This window comes from Melanostigma gelatinosum (genome assembly GCF_949748355.1).
Source record: "Melanostigma gelatinosum genome assembly, chromosome: 9".
Classification (NCBI taxonomy): Eukaryota; Metazoa; Chordata; class Actinopteri; order Perciformes; family Zoarcidae; genus Melanostigma; species Melanostigma gelatinosum.
The window spans coordinates 4,905,704-4,928,635 of NC_136642.1; the positions used below are offsets into that span (position 1 = coordinate 4,905,704).

Here is a 22,932-nt window from a genome sequence, read left to right on the forward strand (position 1 = left end):
TCTATCTCATAATTTTTATTTTTCATTTTTTCTTGTATTTTGTTTAGTAAATTAAAAATAAATATATATTATTAATTTATTTTTGTGATTTAAATTTTTTTTTTGCTGATGGAAATGGGCTTCCATAGCTGATAGCTGGTTAGCAAAAAAAAAAAGCAAAACATGTCTTCCAACGTCAGTTATTCGTGACAGACTTTTCAGCCGTTTGAGTTCAATAACAGAACTTGCCATTCAGGATCTCTTGTAGAAGAACATCTTTGCAAACGGTCAATCAAATCTTATTCTTTTTTTCACTGACAGGCTAGAAACGCCCCCTTTTACATTCCTGCAGAACAAATAAACCTGTATACTCATAGAAAAGGACTTTAATCTGGAAATGTCTTTCATGTTGGTCACTAAATAAACGTTTGAATTTTTGCATGTATTTTGCATGGACAAGTAGGATGGGTTTTAGCATGTGGAGCAACACTACAACAGATAGTTTTCAATGCCTGTCCCTAGGCTGGACTTTAAAATACACAAAACCTTAAATATATATAATAAGAAGCAAGACGATACCAAACACCTTTACTGGGTTGAAATGTCAACCTCACTGGGTCTGAATCAGGCTGGTAATAGTATTTACCTGACTAAATAAAGGCTTCATAACTTTTCTCCTTGTTCTGCCTAAGTGTGCCTGTAGTACGTCTTGTTTTCTGTATGAATAATATTTATGCTGTTGATTCAGAAGCTATATTTGACATCCCTAAAGGACAGACAGAAAGGCTCACGTGACATCTGTTTTTTTCTGTTTCCAGTTAGGGTTATTGTGTTGCAGGTCTTCCTCTTTACGTGGACAGTGCACGGAGACCGTGAACTAATCTTAACGGTGATGTAACAACAGTCTTCACAGAAAAACAGCATTTTCTGCTCTTCTAATGAAACCTCCACAGCAACCTATATGTGACCAAAAAAGAATCTTTCTTGGAGATGATCAGGAGCTCTAAAATATCAGTCACAGTCACAGTTGATGCCTAACATTTAGATCACATCGCTTATAGCCTCTTGTATAAGAGGCACAGAGAGTACGTGATGAGGCATAACATCGTTCGACATGATTTAATGCATTTTATTCATTCCACTGCTTCAGATGAAGGCAGATAAACTACACTGGGGTTCAGAAGCAGGCGGTATGGTGAGCTGTACAACAGAGCCATCTGCTGGTGTATAAGGGTTATTGGTTGTTTTAGGTTATTGTACAGTGGAGACGGTATTTGACAATACACTGCTAATCAAAGTCTGTTTCTAGCCAATCTGTACAGACCAGTGGCTTCCAGCCTTTTGGAACTTAAAACCAGCAATTCTTCTTGCAACCCCTCAGATATTTCGTGCAAACCCTGGTGGAGGTCCCGACCCTCGGCTTGGGACCACTGGTGTAGGGTTATACTCGGTGTTGTGACACAATGACATGACGCGGCTGTTTGTGTATGGAAAGTTGATATTAAAAGAATATTACATGGCAGTCTTGACAGGAAAAAGGTGCAAAGCTGTCACAATAATCAACCCACTTCTATTCATCATGCATCATTCATGTTTATTTTATCAGTGTGTGGGGTGCTGAATAAGTTATGTTCCTAGACATTGCTACTTTAGCCAAAATATTAAATTGAAATGTATACATTTTGTTGTCAAGAATAAGTAATCTTGCTAATGTAAGTCGGCATTAAGGGGATGATTATGAGTTTACTTTGAGAGGTATGTCTCTTGATCAAATCTATTGTCTTTGGTCTCACTGATGGCGATATTAAAGATGGGATATGGTGGTGCTGTGTGTACTCAGGGCTCCAGGAGGACTTCTTGGCTGTAGTTTGAATGTGCAAACCAACTGCTGTTGAGCTTCACTGAGCAACTTTCCACGTTTCTTCTTTTCCCTCTCCTCCTACCAACTCTCGAGGAAAGTATCTGTCTCTTTAGCTGCTGTATGTGCCACTAAGTTGACTAAGTTATCCTCTTACTTTGTTTTGTCGTTTGGTGCTGGGCAGGTAGCGTACAGTGGCCAACCAAACCGATTAAAGACATTAAATAGCTCTGTAGAGCTCAGAGAAACTGCTGAGTCGGGTATTAATAATTATCTGTGGGCCTCTGCAGATAGACACCGCCACACACTTCGAATGGGACAGTGATGATTGAGGGAATGTTTTGGATCCGGATGACAGCAGCCCACAGTAGGACCCTGTAACATTTACACACTGAAGAAAAGATGAGCATCAGGTGCCTCCTCTGGTGGTTCAAGTTGATTCAGCTTGTTGCTTATGTAAATTCATGCAAATATGTCTATTTCCTTAGGTGGTGACACTGTGAGAGACAGTCAGGTGCGATCTGACAAACCTGATAATTTGTTCAGTGTTGTCCCCAACCACGGTAAATATTCTGTTTTTAGTTTTCCCCCAAGCTTCACCATATATACGCATATAATACTGATGTAGAAGATCCAGCACCAGGCAGGTTAAATAGCAGATACTTGTAGATAATAAAGGGACTTCGGAGCCACCGTATTGTACATGTGAAGTGAAACCAAGTACACGAGGATGAAGAAAGAGTTACTCATGAAACACTTGCATTTGTGGTCTGAATGTCAATGTAAAAATAAAAAAAAAATGGCCACTTGCCGTTGTCACATTCATGTTCTATGGAGGGAAGAATGACATCAAATTGAAACAAAACTGAAGCATTTAAATGTTTAATTCTTATCAACCACAACAAAATGACAGCACTTGATTTTCATCATCATCTGTCTTGTAAGATTATGTGTAGAATGAACATTTTTGATTCATATTACGTTGGGCTTAGGTGAATTAACAGTGAAACCATATTTCCTGCTTTTGCGTACACATTTCTGTAACTAATAACGTTGAGTTGGATGAGTCCCCGTATAGAATACGACACATCACAGAACTCTGTCCCATGGGGTTTTGATTAGAGATTGATGGATAAAAACACTCCCAAAACATCCACTAAAACATAAGGCAATCAGTACTGAGCCACATTTATTGTTTTGCTTGCATCATTGGTATATTATTATAAGCTCACAGGAAGTTGATTACAGTTGCAGTAGCTTGCTTCATAGACAGAGAACCAACAAGGATGTAAATAGTCTGAACTTTAATTGCCCTTTGCAGACTCAGTGGCTTCTCTTTAGGCTATTGGAATGATTTGAGTGGTGCATTTGCATGAAGCAGGACACCAAGCAGACACCAGATAATTGCTGCATCCAGTCGTGTCTTTCAAGGCTGGACAGTTGAGGTATTTGTTTATGTAAGGACAGGGGTTGGCTGAAATGAAAGATTGGAGAGGTCAGCTCATTGGCTTTCTTTCTACCCGCAGTCGACAATTGATCTATTTGCCGTAAAAAGAACCTCATAACATCCGTTACTTACTGCACAGTTTGTCTTCACAGTTATTGGGACAGGAAGCACACGGGGGTCCCGCCTTGTAAGGTCGCCATCCCCTGAAGTTTCCTCTGTTAAACAAATTAGAAACGTCTGTTTTTTTTCAACACAACTTCACCTGACTCAGAACTAACCTCTGGTTAAATGCACAGATATAAATAGACACTTTTACTGTTGGATGGAGGCTGAATGAGGGTCACTTACGCTCGGTAATAATGGCAGGCATAGAAATAGATGTTGTTCGGGCACAAAGTCATCCCACAGCCAACTCTGTAGCAGCTGTTCCACACCACCTGACAACAAAGATGAAAACGAAACTTCAACTTCAATACTTTACTTTAATAGTAATGCATATTGCTTTTTCAAGCACTGCCATGACTCATTTATGTTTTGTTTTTTCTTTTAAACTATTTTTTCACATCAGTTCTTGAAATGGAAATCGCTGTGCAGGTTTATTTGTGAAAGTTGATCAAAAGACTGCCCATCTTTCTCTGCTAAAAGACAAATATATCTTCTTACAATCGCAATATTGACTGTTTATGATGTTTCAATAATGCTTTTTGAAATATGCCATCTCTCCAATTAAAAAAAATATGTATACATGAAATCCTTTGGTGAAAGCAGTATTTGTCACACTCATTTTGTTCAGATAATCCACCATGAAATTTATATTTAGGAGCATTTTGAGAGCTAGAATTCACAGAAACAGTCTCTCACCCATCATGACTATTGGTCCTATATTTATTGACTAATTGTAAGCAAACAGTTTCTTAAATGTTTGGATCTTCAGCTGCTAAATGCTTTGCGTTGTCTCAGAGCTGTTTCACTGAAAACAGCTGCCTGCTGGGATGGAAATGGACTCCATGAGATCAGTGAGAGTGACCCAAAACAGGGAAGTCGTGGGCCGACAAACCAAAACGGTGAGCTGAAAGACGCCAAAAGACGATTGCATTACATTTGATCCATTGCTAAAATAGAATGGAATATATAAACATGGATGAATTAAAAGTAACCGTCCAATAACACAGCAGCAACATTACTGTATGTTGTCATTACTGCTGTTGCCACATACTTTGTTTCGCTAAATGTTACCTGCGTGTAGTGACCAACCGTTTGGCCAGTGCTGGAGCCGTTGGGATACAGGTAGTGTGACACCTCGCCGTGCCAGATGTTGATGACGTCCGTCCATGAGTACGGTGAAGACGAATAGAACAGATTCTCACCCAGTTCATATCCTGCTCGTTGGGGAGAAACACATGGCAGCAGGATTAATGGGTTTCTGCAAACAGTGTTATTACCATGTCTCAGTAGATTATTTTCTTTTAGATACAACAGGGTTCATTAATAGGCCGATTGATGATAATCTCCTTAATGATTACACATCCTACTCCGTGTAATTTGTTGTTCAAAGAAGGTATTAAGACTGGAGATAAGATAATGTTCCCAGTGACTCTGACAATCAATCACAAGGTCACTCAGTTCACAGGGAACCTTGACACCGAATGCACCTCTGATGTATTATCTAAGGCGCTGGCATTTGTGGAGCAAGGTTGAGAGGAAACAAAGAAGAAAGAGGAAGAGCAAAGGAAGAATAAATATACCATTCAGCATGCGGGTGCTGGGTGCTCCGTGAGCCAGCATACATTTGTCGACCCAGGCCTGAGCACTGGCTGCTACCTCCTCACTGTAGCTCTGTAAAAGAGGAAAAAACAACGCAACAAATCAAGCGTTTCATTTCACAACACCCACAACCAGAATGCAGAAACAGATCCGTTCTCTCGCTAAGATATTGGTTTTGAAAATGGGATCATTTGTGATTTGAAAGAGTGAAGAAATTTCAAAATATTTTCCACTCTAAATCTGAACATGAAAAAGGTTGTTGAAACGGGCTTCTCCTTTGAGACCAGCTGCTGTGCTTTTCATACAGCCCAGAGCCAACACTCAGCTCCAATATAAACATGAGACTTTTTCTCTGTTTTTCTTCTTCTTTTGAGCAGACACCTCCAGAAACACCCAACTCTTTTGAAGAGGAAACGAGACATCTTTATTCTCCTGTGTACAATGCTATTGTAGTGGTCGGGTTTGGCTCCGGAATATGTTAGAAGATGTTGACATTACTCAACTGTAATGAACATAAAAATGACATTTAAGAGTGATTATATTTATCTATGACAGACCATGTAGTCAAAATGTACTTTCACATTTCAACACTTTACGATTTTCAGGCGTCGTGCAGAAGACTACACCCACTTAAAATGTATTTAATTTCTTTTTTTTTATACATTTTTTATTGAAAGACATGAGACAATATTGAGACAATACATAGACATAACAACAAGAGGATGACAAGAACAGTGGGATGAAAGCCAGCAAATATATAGTCAGTGTGTGTATGTGTGCGTGCGTGTGTGTGTGAGAATGTCCTTGAGACTTTTGAGATGGAGGGAAAAAAATATAAAAATAATAATAATTAAAAAAAAAAAAAAAAAAAAAAAATGATAAAATGAAAAACAAGTAAGTATGTGTGCATATGGATGTTCATGTATGCATGTACGTGGGTTTCAATTGGTTGTCCGGCAATAAAAACAAAACAGAAATCAACAATAGTAAAAAAATACACATATAAAATTAATACATAAAATAAATACATACATATACATATACATATACATATACACATACACATACACATACACATATACATATATATATATACACACACACACCGGTATATATACTATACATATTTCAATATGAATAGAATGGGCGGTGTCACGTTTGCAGAAACATAGTGAGGGATGACCAGGTGGAATGCTGTTCTGTTGTATTGTATATGATGGATGAGGTTAGATTTTCCATTGAAATATACTCTATCATTAAGTTGTCATTAAATGTATTTCATTTTAGGTAAATATTACCCGAGCCACTTTTATTGTGCAAGTAGAAAGCAGGACTAACCATGAACAGCATGTCAGACGCAGTCGGCTGAACCGCTCTACGGAATGCATTGTGAACGTCAACGATCTCAGTCTGAACCATTGTGTTTTCTGGGCAAATGTCTGCACACACACACACACACACACACACACACACACACACACACACACACACACACACACACACACACACACACACACACACACACACACACACACACACACACACACACACACACACACACACACACACACACACACACACACACACAGGCACACAGACACACACACACTTAAAACCGCTGCAAACAACATATTAAAGTTATAAAATAGCCTGATATTTACTCTGGTGGCTTAATATTTATTCGCCATGACTCACAAACGTATCCCGGTTTAATTGCTCTGAAATAACAGAAGAACGTACAGAGAGGATTGTGCCAAATCCCGTAATCGTAGCGGCAGACTTATTGGCTTGGTTACACATGTTGATGCCTATAAAAACACCCTTGTGACTGTCTGTGAAGTCAAACACGCCAGATGCAGTTAACATTGTGCTTACCTTGCTGTGGACACACGATGGCACGCAGAAACGTTTGAAAAGGAGAAGAAATAGAAGTTAAGTTCTTATCAGGACATTGGGAGAGTATGGAAGTCTTTACTATTTTCAAGAAGTATTTGCACCACAATGTCTTTTATATTTACTTCAAAGTTAAGGAAAAAAAAGCAAAAATACTAATCGTAAAACAAGGTTCTTTCACAGTGTTACAAAGGTTATTCCTGCTTCACACACTGTTGGCGATGTGATATCTATCTTTGGAAAAGTGGCATTTTCTTCCATAATATTGTGAATGCTAGTGTTGTCTAAAATCTCTCAAAACCAAAACTGTACTCAAGTAAACATACTTTCCAGCATATGGAAAACACTCCGAATGCATAATGTGTTGTATTACAACCTGTAATGTGTCAATACTTCTACTCACCACATTGCAGGCAGAGTGCACTTGCTGCAGAGTCAAGATGCAAATCAGGAATGCTAACATTTTCCTGAACAAAAGCGAAGATTAAAAACAAACGACATTTTATATGATAGTCTGGCAAAATATCCCAGAGTAATTGGATTCTTATTTTCAAGATATTTGATCGATCAAAAAGATATATAAAATATGATATAATATAATCAATCCAATCGTATCATCGAATAATGGAAAGATATTAAAAACAGCGTTTAGGAAAGCCAGTAAAAAGGCATACCTGCCCCGGAGTCTTCAGAAGGTGCAAGTGGGTTGGTGCTTTCCTCTCCCTCCTTTTAAAGACCCAGCTCCATAGTTAACTCCCCCTCAGACCGCTAATGATGCAGCATAAACCAGGGCTTTACATCATGCACACTGAAAAGAATGCAACTGACAGAAAGCAAACATGGAATTGTTAAGCCCGAGGGTGTAGTGACTTTCTGATGCATTGGCTCAAGTTTACACGGCTTACAGTAGAATGGAAAAGCATCTGAGGTAAAGGCAAAGAAAAAGATTATTGGTAGATTACAAGGTAGATCCGTGTGGTCCCGTACTAAATGGATTACAGCCATACAACACATGTTGGCTGAAGACGCACCCATTGCTTGCTTTGGCACAAAAGGCAGCAGAAAGGCCATGCTGACCAACACGATGGAGTACGGACAGCGAAAATGTTTTATACGTTTTTCTTTTATGTGTAGGCCCATCGTCTGTTAGTGTTTGGCTGTTGCCTGTTTGCATTAGCAGCCAAGTCAGGGGTGAAATATCAGATCATATCTTAAATGTTACATAATCCAAAAGAATAAATGGACTTGTTGCTAAAATTGTAAAGGTTATTTCGAAAATATGACAAACAAATCTGACTGGGGCAGTTTTAATTAAAATGTATTACATTTTTCTGGTGCTAAACAGAAAAACAAAAACCTGATGTACGGTTATGAAAATTTCTAAATTGTAAGTTCAGTCTTTCTAGGAAAGAATTGTACAGAAAATGAGGTTGTAGTGACTTTAACAATATCCCTTTTTCCTATATTACAGTTTTTCTCAATTGCTAAAACACTAAAACCCATTGGCTGAACAAAGTTCTCAGTTGCCTGAACTCATTTAGCTAATTGTGCAGTCTGTTGTCAATACCTTAAACTATTTCACATGGTAAAACACAATTTGCAGATCTCACTTAGATTTTTCAGCAAAACTCTAAACACATTCTCTTCACACACACTTCGCTCTGCACTCATTCGTATCGGAGACTTTAATATCCAGACACAAGTTTAAAGAAGCCCTAAGCTCTAACGCTGTTTCGACAAACGCGTCTGCCAAAATGTACCGTAATGAATGTCTGTATCACGTTTCATGGCAATCCGTCTGACAGCTGCCGAGATATTTCACTCAAAAGCACAAATGTGAAGCTTATGGCGTTAAAGGAAAAGTCAGGGGATCACCAAGATAATTAGGATTCATCTTCTGGGAACCAGGAATTTCCATTGTAACACGTTATGCTAATCCATCAGGTCGATGTAACACTGATTTCGGGGGGGACCATGAATTTCTGTACATAATTGTATGGCAATCCATCCGATAGAGCTATAACGTATTGCAGTCTGGGTCGACAGATATCGTCATCGCCAAAGCCACACCGCAGTCTGTGTGCACCCAGCTCCATATCAACTGTAAACTAGTCCTATACAAAATGTAAAGCACAGTCTGTTTGCGCTCCACTGTCAACAGCGTTAAATGACAGCGATGATTGATGTTATGGGTGAAGCGCTTTATGTACCAATGGCATTGTATACATTGGGATTTGGTTTTCTTGGAAAAAAGAAAAGCTCTTCCCATGAGGTGAGAATAAAAAAAACACCACCATTTAAAGTGGTGACCCCCCGAAATACGGTGACCCGGCGAGCCGAAATACAGTGACCCGGCTAGCCGTATCCCTGTCTGCCCGGTGCGCCCAAAAGAGAGGGCTCGCCGGTAAGAGTGGGAATACTGGCGAGCGACTCCACCCGACTTCCCCGGCCCAAGTCCCGTCTCACACTACCAGCTAAGTTATGCCTGCCGTCCGGTGCTCTACCGGTCTTGGCCCTGATTGACTCCAGAGCAGAACAGAGTTTTTTGGACTCCTCCTTGGCCTTCGCTCATGGGATTCCCTTGGAGGAGTTGGAATGCCTTCTTCAGGCGAACGCTCTGGATGGCAGTCGCTTGACCAATATCACGCACCGGACTTGCCCTATTACCCTGCTTGTGTCAGGAAACCACCAACATGAGATCTGTTTTTACGTAAATGATCGTGGTTTTGAAATAGAACTCTGCTGTCTGAGTCTGCATTCGGGTCCATGAACACACCACATCATAACAAAAGTAATAGTAGCGATTATAGAACAGAGTGCCAGACAGCCCTCAGTGCAGCTACAGGCGGACACCCGGGCAGAACACTGACAGCCTAATGCAGCCTGGCTCTGTGGAAATTATACGAGAAAGGTTGGAGTCCTTTGTTGCATATCTGTTCCTGTTTACCCCTGTTACTTAACTCAGGTATTTAATTCTGAAAAAAATGAAAAATACTCCTGATAAATGCATGCACACTGCCCAAGAGTCCATACAGCTGACAGGTTCTTTGAAAAAGCATAATAATAATACACTTTCAGGCATTTCGAGAATATACTTATGAATAATTGACTTTTTGCATAATTACTGTCAGTGTCATATCCGATGGCACTGACCTGGTTATCACCCGGAGTCAGGTGATGAATTTCCCTCTGGGGACAATAAAGTATATTACATATCGCAGCGTATTGCATCGCGTCGTACTGTACCGTATCGTATGTCACATAACTATAATGTTCTATCAAAGCAATACAGACACAGCAGATGTACATATATTGATACACATATAGTGCATGTTTTTACACAGACATTTGCACACTCGCAAAATTAAGAATGTATCATGAATATTTAATTGTTGGATTTTTCAAAAGAGCCAGGCATGACAAATATAAATCAATAAACATTGCAGTTAGCGCACCAGATTTAGCCAAGTGCCCATTTTTTTTTTTACCTGTAGTGGTCCCCCTAAAAAATGATATCAGCATATGGAGCAATTATAAAATGGGGAAACATGGCATTCTGCTTTAATATCAGGTACTAATAGAAACGTGCAACACAGACTCAAATAAGACACAATCACAAGACGTGTTCACACCATTTGACTCATTTTGAAATGACTCACTTTCCACCTTAAACACTGGGGGGCACTGCCACATCTCTAGTCACGGAGGAGCTGTGGAAGCAGCCGAGGACCAAAGACGAAACGATGTATGAAACCTTTCATATGAAAGACATCGTGTGCAGAACGACGAGCCTCATTTAGGGATGCGTTTTGTTCCACTCGCACACAAACACTACGCTTGGCTCTCCATCTTTACAACTCCTCTCATACTATTCGTCCCGTTTCAGTTGTCCCACCGCGGGACATTCAGCAGCGTGCGCTTCGTGTCCGTTTTATTAGCAGCAGGGTCGAGTTTCCACCAAGTTACAGAACATTAAACGCAACTAATTTGGAACTAAACAATAAAACCACTGATGAGTAAAATGGCATCATGTAAATGTTATCTTCCTACGTGTGCATGTTTTCTTTTCACTTTTTGCCATGCTGTATTTTATCTGCTGTCTAAAGCCATTAGTGTCATTCAAGCCTCAGCCCCAGGACGGCTTCAGCATTTTGCATCTGTTTAATTGTTCTCCGTTTAAAGGGCTTGAAAACCAGTCAAGCATCTCCCCACAACATTAACAATTCCCTCTCTTTTGTTCTTTCCAACCTCAGTTCTCGCTACAGTTGTTTAAAAGATATGATTTGCCCGAACGGCCCTTTTCCCTTCTAGCACTGAACCTTTTTCATGTGAAGGTGGTCTAATGTTGAGGTATGCCCTTCCAAAATCGGACGCACGTTGCCCAGATCTAGATGCATGTTGGCAGTTTCCGCTCAGGAGGGGTGATTAAAGTCTAATGGGGCTCCTGATGTGACAGCAAACAGAGGCAGGAAATCTCTTAAAAGAGACGCATCATTAATTTGCAGCCTGGAGATTCTCGTTTGCAACATCTCTCTTCTTGAAAAGGCAGCCTGAAAACCCTGGCAAATGAGCGAGTGAATCCCGCCACGAGGCAAAAAGTGACTTTGAGTAGAGCCCAATGTCACGAGCACATTGTGTAAGAATAAGTCTAATCACAGAACGTGGAGCTCTTCACCAGTAATTATGGCAACTCATCAAAAAGCAAGTCAACCTTTGTCTCGCCTTTTATTCTCAGCTTGTAAATTGGATGATTTTTGATGAGCACCATTGTTCAAATTCCAACTTTTTTAGATTTTTACCACATTCATGTTTGTTAGATAGTTGAAAGCTAAGAAAAATTGTGATATAAGGCTTTTAAATTATTACAAATGAAAGAAAATATGTATCACATAATAAGTATGTCTATGTGTGACGATGCAGAGGGTGCAGATTAACAAGACGAGATGTATCTTGTGCGGATGTCAGACTCTTTGCACTGCAAAGCGCTCCCTGGTGTGGCCCGAAATCAATTCAGTGAGATCCGGAAGAGTGAACCAAAACACTACAGGCTGTTCTCATGCACTGTTCGTAGGTTTACCTCCGAAAAGTACCCACAAAATCAATTTGAATTGAATCCATGTAATCGTAAGCCAATGGGGTGGTTGGAGTGGCCAACCAAAACCACCATCTGATAAACCTAACCAAGTAGATTTGTTGCTTAAGCACTGGTGGGGCACACCGTCCGCTCGTTTGTGAAGGAAATTCGTAGGAAAGCGAAAAACAACAAAATATTTTTAGAAACCATTGTATGAGAATAAATTTACCAGCAAAGAAGCGAGGCCGCAAAACCCAAACAATGAGCTGAAAGACGCTAAAACGCTCTGTAGAGCTGAGGAGCACCGCAGATTTGAATGAATATTGATTGTAGCTGCTTTGAATTACTTTTAAAAAACAGAAAGAGTGAGAAATATTCAACAATCAAAACAGAGTCATCAAATTCTGTACGACACAGTCGGCACAAAGCGTCCATCCAGGGGTCAAACCGTATACGGTCGTGTACTGTATCCATCAATAGATTTGAAGCATTGCAGAGAGTTAATGGTGCAGACGGACACCGACGGAAACTTGATGTCAGCAGAGATGCAGATCGCCTCGAGCAAGGATACTCTGTTGTTGTTCAAGCAGCAGTAGTTGTTGTTGTGCCGGTGGAAATCACAGAAGTCTTGTGTTTCACCAGAGCGGCGGTTCTTTACACAAAATGGCTTTAATAATGAATACAGAGCTATAAGGGGTCCTGACCCAGACGTATTAAATATGCATAGAGGAGTGAAGTACTCGGGATCTCACACCCTCACACCCACACACACACACACACACACACACACACACACACACACACACACACACACACACACACACACACACACACACACACACACACACACACACACACACACACACACTATTCAACAAAACCACCATCACATCTGTACCCCTTAACCTTTTTTTTTGTCAAACTTATCGCCAGCTCCCAAAAACACTTCATGTGTATCGACTATGTGGCACAGTACTCTACTGCTTTCTCTCCATCGCTCTCTCTCAAACTAACTATTGATTTCTATTTCTGCCCGTCCATCTTTCTTTTAGTCCTTCACTCCCTAAACAAAAACCTCCCCCCCCCCCCCCCCCCCCTCTCTCTCCAACTCTGGTATTTCCCAGCGAAGCCCCCTCCTCACCTCCCTCTTCCTCTCCCTCCCCCCTCTCCTCTCCTCAGATGGATTCTTCAGTCAGCCGAGTGGAACTGGTGCGGCTGCCGGAGAGACAGGCAGAGAGGCAGAGAGGCTGTGCAGAACAGACGCTGGGTCAGAGCGCTCAGTTGCTTCAGACAATCACGGGGGAGCGAGAGAAAGACAGGAAAAGAGACAGAGAGAGAGAGAGAGCGTATAGAAAGATAGATTGAAAAGGGAAGGGGAGACAGAGGGAGGTAAATATGTGACAGGATGTGGTTTCCCTGAGCTTGCAGAACATCGGCATACAGGCATACTTTGAGCATGACCTAGACACACTGAGCTTACAAGTGTGTTTGAGCTCCGTTAGGTGGAGAGGGGGAAGACGAAGCAAACCGCTGGATCTGCCGCGCTGGTTGCTCTGTTGCTCTGTTGCTCTGTTGCCCACCCGGAGGATTGTGTTTCCTCCGAGCCAAGCAGCCTCCTCGGTGAGCTTGCCGGACAGGATCTGAACCCGTCCTCCATCCCTCCTTCCCAGTAGAATGTGTTTCTCTGCTGCCCCGGTTGCTGCCTCCGCGTCCGAGCAGTGAACTTTTTCCAACGAGATTCGCAAAAACAGGTACGTTTCGCTTCCCTGCTTGTGCGAGAGCTCCTCAACATGTGTATGAATTTGAACTTCAGGAACAGATGTGCGAGCGTATACATATACAGCCTCTCAGTGAACTTGAAATGCACGGTGGCAATTGTTTCACCACAGAGGGTTGATTCATTAGAGACGACGCCGCAAGCCACAAGTTTGGCTTCGGAGAAGTGTGTTCAACAACAAGCTCTAAATCCATTGCTACCACACACACACACACACACACACACACACTCACATGGTCGCAAAGCAACGCACTCACTCTGGCCGTTCATCGTGCACATCAATAGGTCTGGTTGTTTTGAAGTCATATGCAGGATGGATGGTACAGAGCGGCGCTGAGAATGTCAAAAATGTCTACCTGGATCAAATCATGGACCCTGACCGTGTTTCAAGATGTGTATGGCGTACAGTATCACGCCACTCCCACTAGTGAGGTGAGAGGGATGTGTGAGCTATACTGTACGGATGAAGGTTAAAAGTGTGGGTTTCCCCGTGTGTGTATGTATGCGCGCGTGTGTGTGCTCGTGTGTGTGTGTGTGTGTGTGTGCAGCATGCGTGCCTATATATCCGTGTCTGTCTGTACAAGTGGATGTTTACATGCTTCGACTATGTGCTCCGGTACACGAGTTCATCCAAGCGTGCGTGCAGGAGGAGGTTTAAAGGGAAAAACAAGTTGAGCGATGGCAGGAGGTGAAGGAAGGGCGGGGGGATGTCAGGGAGGAGGAAGACGAGGGCATGAGAGAGAGGAAAAGCCGGGGGAAGAGGGGAAAAGTGTGTGTGTGTGTGTGTGTGTGTGTGTGTGTGTGTGTGTGTGTGTGTGTGTGTGTGTGTAAGAGAGAGAGAGAAAGTGAGTGAGAGAGCTCAGTCTGACTGTTAATTAGTTCCAGCTGGTGAGCTGTGGAGCTTCGGGCTGCGTTAGCTCCACAGTGTTGCTGGGTCAGGAGTTGCCTCTGTCTCAGTCTGTTTCTCACACACACATCCTTGTACTTCTATCTTTGTGAGGACACTCATCGACATAACGCATTCCCATTACTTTAATCTTAACCATCACAATTAAATGCCTAACCGAAACTGTTTTCTATCCTGAACCTTAAAATCAAGGCTGAACCCTCTAACAGGCCTTTGAAGAAGTGAGGAATGGTCAAAATGTCCTCACTTTCCAAAAGTATCCTCACTCTGAAGGGCTAAAATTCAAGTTGGTCCTCACAAAGATACATGTACAAGTCCGGACAGACACACACACACATACACAGGCGTGGATAGCATACACACATCGAGAGGCATCACCAAAAAAATGCATGTGGGCGGCCCTGCAACTACACTGAAACATGATACAGGCTGCACAAATTCACACACACACGCGCACACGTGCACGTGAAGCCTTCCAAACATACAAAACAAAAAGACACCATCAGATGTTGAACGCATGACGTACAAAATGAACAAATAAAAAAGAAAAACACATTTTCACCGACAAAAGCACAATGTAACTGCACGCATTACACACGGACGCACACCTGCAGGGGAAGAAAAACAGCCCTGTGCTGAACTCTATGTCGAGTGTGTATATCAAAGAGTGTGCTGAATACGTATGAGGTGCAAAGAACACATGCCACTCGTGAGCGTGCACATACACATGACATGAGCACATAGACACACGCATGCACACACACACTTAAAACACACACACACACACACACAGAGGAAAACACTCTCACCCCATGTGGCTGCATCATACATTGGCTGCTCTTCAGCTCGGCTGTTGGAAATGTGGAAGTGATTGTGGTTTGGGCTTCGCTTCGCTACAATGTCACGTCGAGCAAGGGACTCATTACACAGAGCAGAGGGTGAAGAGGAGGTGACCTTACAAAAAAAACCCACTTTCACCGGACAGTTTTGATCCGATTTGCTCACATTTGAGATATCTGTATCAGAGACCTCTGCTGCCAAGCAACACAATGGAAGTGAATGGAATTTCACCATCTAATAAGGGACCCTCTATAATGAATTACCTATGTGACTCCATGTATTACAGCTGTTATATAGCCAAAGGCCATAAATAACAATACCAATTTTCCTTTCTTTATCATTTTAGCGAGCTTAGCTCAGCAGGAAGACCCCTCTCATGGACCATTCACGGCTTCAGGACCAAAAATCCATTTATTACCAAGTCATTAACCTTTACAACTGTAGACTTAATGTGTTATGGTAAAAGCTTTTTAATAAAAACTCATTTATAACCGAAAATGACTTTCTAATGTTCGGCGATGGCTTATTAGAAAGTGCTAAAGTCATGACTCTTCATTCGTGACTTTAATAACATTTATAACTGCAGACTTGATGTCATATTAGAAAGTGAGAAACTCATGTCCCTTTATCAATAACACGGTAGCATTTAAAGGGACACTCCACGGATTTAATGCTGCACCGCCATTAAGTTGGGGGACCTGCAAGAGACAGAGCTGAAGGCCAAATATCCTGACTGTTAGTCTCCATGGTTCAAGCTCCAAAACCACCGGATCCTACACTTCCCAGGATGCAACTCGATGGCATCTCCAGTCTTTCCTGACTGTTAAATAACCACTTCACACCACTGTTTGGTATGGCCAACGTTATTATTTTGATCAATATTGTGATCGCAATCATTTATCGCAATTATTCATTGATTTTAGTGATGAAATATTTGTATTGGCCTTTCCACATTTAAATAAACACAACAAATAAACGTCCATTGTGTGCTATATTCCTGCTAATGTACAAATCTTCAGAAAGTATGTGAGAAGATATTGTTAGTGTAGTTTTGGTGGAGCGACCCTTTAAAATCAGTCCAAACATGTTTACAACAGTCGCAGTCGTGATTAAGAGTTATACTCGTTTATTTTATGAATCATTTCCTTCCACCATCAGCTCATGTGTTTTCTGAGCCAATGTTGATTTTCTTTCTCTGCAGTCTTTCAGCAAACATGTATTTTAATCAACTTACGTTTGGTATCTGATCCGGGCACAGTGAATCCCCCTGTGAGGTGTGAAATTAGATTAAGGTAATTGGCAAACCTTGGCTAAAATGTGTACTCCTCTCCACTCCGTAAGTATAGACAAACACCCACAGACAGACTCAACAAAATATGAGAACATTTTATACTCTGGTAAAAATTGAGGGTACATCTAATTGAAAGGGAGTTATTTTTAAACCATCTAAATTCTACTCTCTGTCTCCGTCTCTTCACGCTCCGTCTGTTGCCAGGGACTCAAACAAGCTTCACATTCGGGACATGATGAAATACAAACACGCGGAGGATTTAATTCCTCAAAATATAAGTTGCCGGAAGGTGACTTTTACTCCTGCAAAATAAAAAGTGTGTACAAAAATTTGATAATGACAACATATAAGTATTTGTTTGGCAGAGTTATCTGTATTTTAGAGACGTTTGGTGTAATATGTTCCAATTTTGCAGTAATATAAACCGTAGGAAGTAAACATGGCTGACTGGCACACTGCTAGATAAGGTGTGAGTTTTGCAGTTGTCATGACAGGGTGTCATCTTGATTGCAGCCTCCGCTGCAAGTCGCACATTTCTTTCCTCCTGAAATGTGCAGTTACAAGATCTCGGGCAAAGATTATTTCCCCTCGCTCCCCTGTTGGGTGACAGTGATCGTGTGCTTTTGAAGATACTAAAGTTATTCAAGCCTCTGGCATTGCCCTAGACCTGAGACGGCATCCTAGGATGAATCCTCCAGGCAAGACGGAAGACAAAAGAGCCAATATTCAGCCGGTCGTGTAGTAGCTTAGCCTCGTAGCCGAGACAAAGAGGGGAAAAAAAAAAAAAAAAACCCATCCCCCCCCCTGGATATTTCTATAAGGCAAATGGACTCTTGTTGTAATGGGTGGTCAAGGAAATTGCAGCAGTATTGATCGGCTAATGTTGAACACGGACATATCGATAGGCTGTCTGAAAACCTAAGAACTTGGCTTCGGCTGGCTTTAATAAAAAATGACCTGCCTGGAGCAAGTTCACAGAAAGCAATGAGTCACTCAGAGAGAATCTCTTCAAACTCGGTGTTTCAGAGGAAAAATACAAAGAGGGCAACCGGAGAATTTTCTATTTTTAACCAAGTCTCTCTCTCTCTCTTTTTCTCCTGCTTTCCTGAAATGACAAACAATCCCTCTGTCACCGTGTTTCTTTGGCTGCAGCTTGAAAACATCCAACGCGGTGTTTGTGCGGCTTGAGTCGAGATGATGTTTTGCTTTTCACTTGTGAGAACTGTACAAATCCCAGCGTGGATCGATTATGCATAACAAAATCTAACTCATGACTGTCAAAGACATGCAGAGAGGAGAGGAGGGGAACAGGAGGATGCCAGTGTTTGCTCCTGCACATGGAGGAGTGGGGGAGAAAGGGAGAAAGGGAGGAAGGAGGAGGGGAAAGAGGGAGCCGGTCCTGGATATGAGGAGGGGTTTGGGCTTACAGCGGGAAAAAAAAGAGAGAAACTGACAATGGAAGAGAGAGGTTGAGAAAGATTGGTGCCTATTATTCTCCTGAGGAGGCAATAGTCCTAGAGGGGTTGGTTCCCATGGCAATAGCTCTCTCGATGCATGTGTGTATGAGTGTATTTGTGTGTGTGTGTGTGTGTGTGTGTGTGTGTGTGTGTGTGTGTGTGGATGGACTGCAACCGGGCCTTGAGACTGTACGGAGACGAGGTTGGTCGAGGCCATAGAGAACCGCGGAGCCACCCGGAGCCTCGAAATCTCAGACAGACACTATTGTTTACTCGCCCGTTCTCTCCATCTCACTCATCACAACCTCATCTTCCCTTCTTTTTTTTCCCTTCTCCCGCATGCGTTGCCGTAATGCATCGTCCTTGGGCATTCAAAGCAAATACAACAAGTTCAGCGAGTTGAAAAAAGCAATTCCACCTTTGGCACCCATGGCCTCCTTGTTGTGGGGGGGGGGGGGGGGGGGGGGGGGTGCGTAATGGTTTAAATGTGGAGACGTCGGCCCCAAAATACCTAATTTAATCTTTTCCTTGGGATCTTCAAAGTAGAAATATTTAATATATTATAATGCATTCACTCACAATACCCAAAGCTTGATGAGGATTTGAATTTTTGAGCAGTGTGCAAATCTGAGAGCGTGTTCCCCACCTTTCCTTCTTAATGCTCCAAAAAGCAACTGCCTCCTCTCCTCTGGATCATGGCATAATGGATATGTAATTACATTTGCATGATACTATAGTGATTAATTATTCTTGATACAAAACAGAAATGAGTCATTTTTGAGTGAACCCCATCAAGTGTGACCTCGTGCCCAGGGTGTCTCTATTCACCGTATGCTGCCCCGCCCATTTTTAAACAATGTCGATATTTGGGAATATTCAGCAGCTACACTACTGTTGGTGAATGGATGGATTTATGACAACCATCAGTGACTGGGAGGACAACATTTGAAAATAGCCAGCAGCTCCTCACAGCTCCAAAAACATCGGCGTAAATTTCCAAATCTGTGTTATTTGGATAAACTGACCACATATAGGGAATCATATAACTTTCTAGGCTAAAAAAAATATTGAAAGTTTTTTTAACAGTTTCTTTTGGCAAGTAAAGTGATAAAGCTGGCAAAGCTAAGCAACATAATCGCTGAGATTAGCTACAATACGACACATGGATTCCAACAGAGACTCAGTTTCATGGTGAAAATAAGTGTAAAAGCGTCTATAGAAGCTTTTCAAGACACTCATGCGGCAAAACCCACTTCTTCTCTGTCTGTTTGTATGCTTGTTATGGTCAGAAAAGTCATATTTATACTAAAATGTGCCAAAATGTTGCTAAATGCATTTAGCGAATGTTTGTTGCTAGCTAGGTTAGCTTTTCATGTCTGATGCTCACTAGAAGTATGAGCAGGTAAAAACACAGCTAAACAGCTCACTGTGTATTTAGCCACATCTCAAGCGCACAGGCAGGCAATATTGTAATCAAACCGTACTGTGGCTTTTTAGTGGATTATAACAGTTTGAACAAAAGTGTCTTGTAAATGGCATGCACAGCATATTTAACGACACACTGCAGGTCCCTCTCTTAAAAGGACTGTAATAACTAAAGGTTACAGCATTAACATCCTGCCTCAGCATTGTTTTTCTCTCTCTCTCTCTCTCTCTCTCTCTCTCTCTCGCATCCCTCTTTTTTCCATCCTCTCTGTCCCACTTAGGTGAGGATTCAAGGTGGTAAGGACTAAAGGAAGGAAGAAAAGGGAAGAGTGGGGGATTTCCAAAGGGAGCGTGTTAACATTTTCAGCAGACGCTGTCACCCGAAGCAGCAGAGATTGAGGCTCAGAGGGATATTTTGACCGGACATCAGACTACTGGACATATCGGCTGTGTGTCCTGTGACCTTCTGTCAAAATAGGTTGCTCTAAGTGCTCTTTCCAGAAAAACAACTCGTATGGGCATTCCCTTCCAGCAGTGGTTTCCAAACCTTTTCTGCAGGGCCCCCCCTTAGCAGATAGGATAGTGTCAAGCCCCCCTAGGATACTGCAGAATCATGCATCATTTATACTTTTTAAAACTCCAGTAGGGGAGCGCCCCCCAGTTTGGGAACCGATGACATTTAGGCAACTGGTGCTCTGAAACATAACCTCTTTGGCTGAGTTCGATCAAAATCTGGTGTCTCCCAGTTTAGTTTAAGCTGGTGTGAAAGCTGTCAATCAATCAAAGCAGAGCAGATTTTATCACAGTAGATGTGTGATTTTAGCACAAATTCACGACTGTTACATCCATCTGCTGATGACGAACCACGGTAACTCCCACGCACATCAGCACATCAGTGCAGGGCTTTTCCCCGCTACTTTTTCGTGAGCTCATAAGGTTTTGCAGCCGCTAAGCAAGCATATAGCATCTTGGTGCTCTTGTGCTATTTGCACATATGTAAATTAGTTCATATGCATACATTTAGCACAAAATTGTCTCCTCTAAGCCTCATTTTGCAGCTGGCTTACTGCGTGTTAGTGGACATCATTTACATGATAATACCTATTATTAAGTTATTAACATTATTTAAATTCTTCACAAAGAAGAAACCAGATGATTTTTTGGTGGTCTGGAATCTGATTTCACATTTTCCACCTACTATGTAATGTATATATATATATATATATAATTATTATTATTGATAATATAATTTGGATAACTTGTCAATAATAAGCCCAAGTCATAGAATTGTGTGTTGTGTGTGAGCAGCCACCATTACTCTCAGTACATGACCATCTGATCGGACCACTTCCTCCTTGCTGTAAACGCAGAAGACGAACACACCCATGAAACCCCGGACCCCTTCCCTTTTTTTGCAGCACTGTGCCGAGTTACTTCAGCCTTTGTTATTGACCTCTAGCATGCCATTTCAAAAGATGACCAATATTCTGTCATTTCTCTCCGGAGGTTGCTTGTCAGGAAAACACACTTCGAATCATTTCAACCAACAACCACTGCGGTTGTTTTGTTCCTGCGGGGTCAGTCTTGTCCTCTTGTTTTTACGCGATGGTCCCTCTAACCACTCCGCCTTGGAGAGCCCTCGACTCTTCTCCTCGCAATAAACTACAAATGATACTGAAACAGCAGTACCCACCGCCCAACGCAGCCTTGCTAGCGCTCCACTTCACTTGTCAGCTTAAAAAGATCAAAAGTCAGAAAAAAAGGCAAAGAGGGGCGAGGGAGATAAAGCGCGAGAGAGGAAGAGAGGGAGGAAGAGAGCGGGCTTAAAAGGGAGACTACATGGAGAAGAACACAAGAACACAGTGTCCTAATTCATGTCCTCCTCCAATAATCCACTCTGAAGCTTCCCATGCTGCTGGGTTTGATCTGAGCAATGTTGCTATCAAAGCCTTGTAACGTGCTCTTGTAATACGGGGGAGATCTCCGTCAGACAGCATTAAAATCACTCAGGGCAGTTCCTTCTTGTGGCTGGTGCTGTGAAGTCTGTAAGAGCAGAAATCAGGTGGCCATGTACCATCATCTCCTGCATTAATGTCAAAATCCCAACTATAAAGTTCCAATTCCTCATTATAATGTACAATACAAGTGTTTCAGATCAAATGACTACATTATGTGAACGCTATTACTTATAGTAACAGTAAAGTATCACCCAAGTCTGCAGCACTACAGTGCTTTTTAGCCTCTTTTAGCTCATTATTTTGGTGATAAACGGCCGCCCACACCAAGAACAATAACTACATAATGATGAGAGCATCCACACTGATGAACGATAACGTTCTGTACACAGCGGTGCCGAGCTGTGTCCGATCCAGCCCGGATTATTCATTGATTATTGATAATAAAGAGGCGACGAGACAGTTGTCATATGAGCTAATGCTAGTTAGCCTACCAGCTAACGTTAGCTATTCATAATCGTCCCCCTAATAATGATGTTAATGGGAGCCTGATTGCTTCCCAAATATTCTTCTTCTTAGCAGCGACTTTATAAACATTGTTTCTTTTCCATCAATTGTTGTAACAATATATTTATAGTTAAGTTAAAGTCATCGTCATTGGTGTGGATGGCCCTTGAGGAGTTAAAATGATGCTACCTGTATGCTAGCGACTGAGCACCAAACCGGAGACAGAACAAGATCAGCGACTAGCTTTAGGGGTTAGACACAGATATTTTCCTTCAGAGTAAAAACAGTCCGTTACAATTTGTATGTTTGTGGCTTTCAGCAGCATCATAGGACCTGGTTCCAAAAGCTGAGATAAAGCTGCAGTACGCTACCTGCCTAGCACAAAGCAAACATAGTAGAGCATTAAGCATCTAAAGAGTCTAGCATTTCCCTCAGGAGTCAATGGAGACCAAAACGGAGCTAAAAGGAGAGTGAATATCAGACTTAATGTTGTTAGATGGCCAGGAAACAGCTCTGAATAATTGCTAACGTCGCTCTATCCGGATTTTCGCAACAACAACTTTATCAGGTGATAATATGTTGATTGCCCCAAAATGGTCAAAATCGTTTATTTCAGCTTGAATAACGTGCTAAATCCCCCAGAGAAGCAACAGGTGACCCAGATGATCAATGCCAGCACGGAAGACAAAGCAAACCTCGAACTGACAAATTGTTTTTGACTGACAGATAGAAAACATGGCAGTGAAAGACAATCCCCT

At 41.8% G+C, this 22,932-nt stretch overlaps 2 protein-coding genes across 2 annotated transcripts in view; one reads left to right on the forward strand and one right to left on the reverse strand.

Moving 5' to 3' along the window:
- Positions 1–3,174: 3,174 nt before the first annotated feature.
- On the reverse strand, positions 3,175–7,404 carry LOC306781852 (cysteine-rich venom protein; the record flags this gene model as incomplete). The annotated part of the gene is made up of 7 exons (XM_079274900.1): positions 3,175–3,311; positions 3,417–3,499; positions 3,633–3,721; positions 4,521–4,663; positions 5,030–5,120; positions 6,387–6,487; positions 7,341–7,404. 7 exons carry the CDS (start codon positions 7,402–7,404, stop codon positions 3,175–3,177), a joined length of 708 nt encoding a protein of 235 aa, XP_079131026.1.
- A 6,174-nt stretch (positions 7,405–13,578) lies between these two features.
- rftn1b (raftlin, lipid raft linker 1b) overlaps positions 13,579–22,932 on the forward strand; it is a 94,233-nt gene continuing 84,879 nt past the window's right edge. Inside the window, exon 1 of the mRNA XM_079276022.1 lies at positions 13,579–13,766. The gene's annotated coding sequence lies outside the window, so the exon portion shown is untranslated. The remainder of the gene's footprint in view (positions 13,767–22,932) is intronic.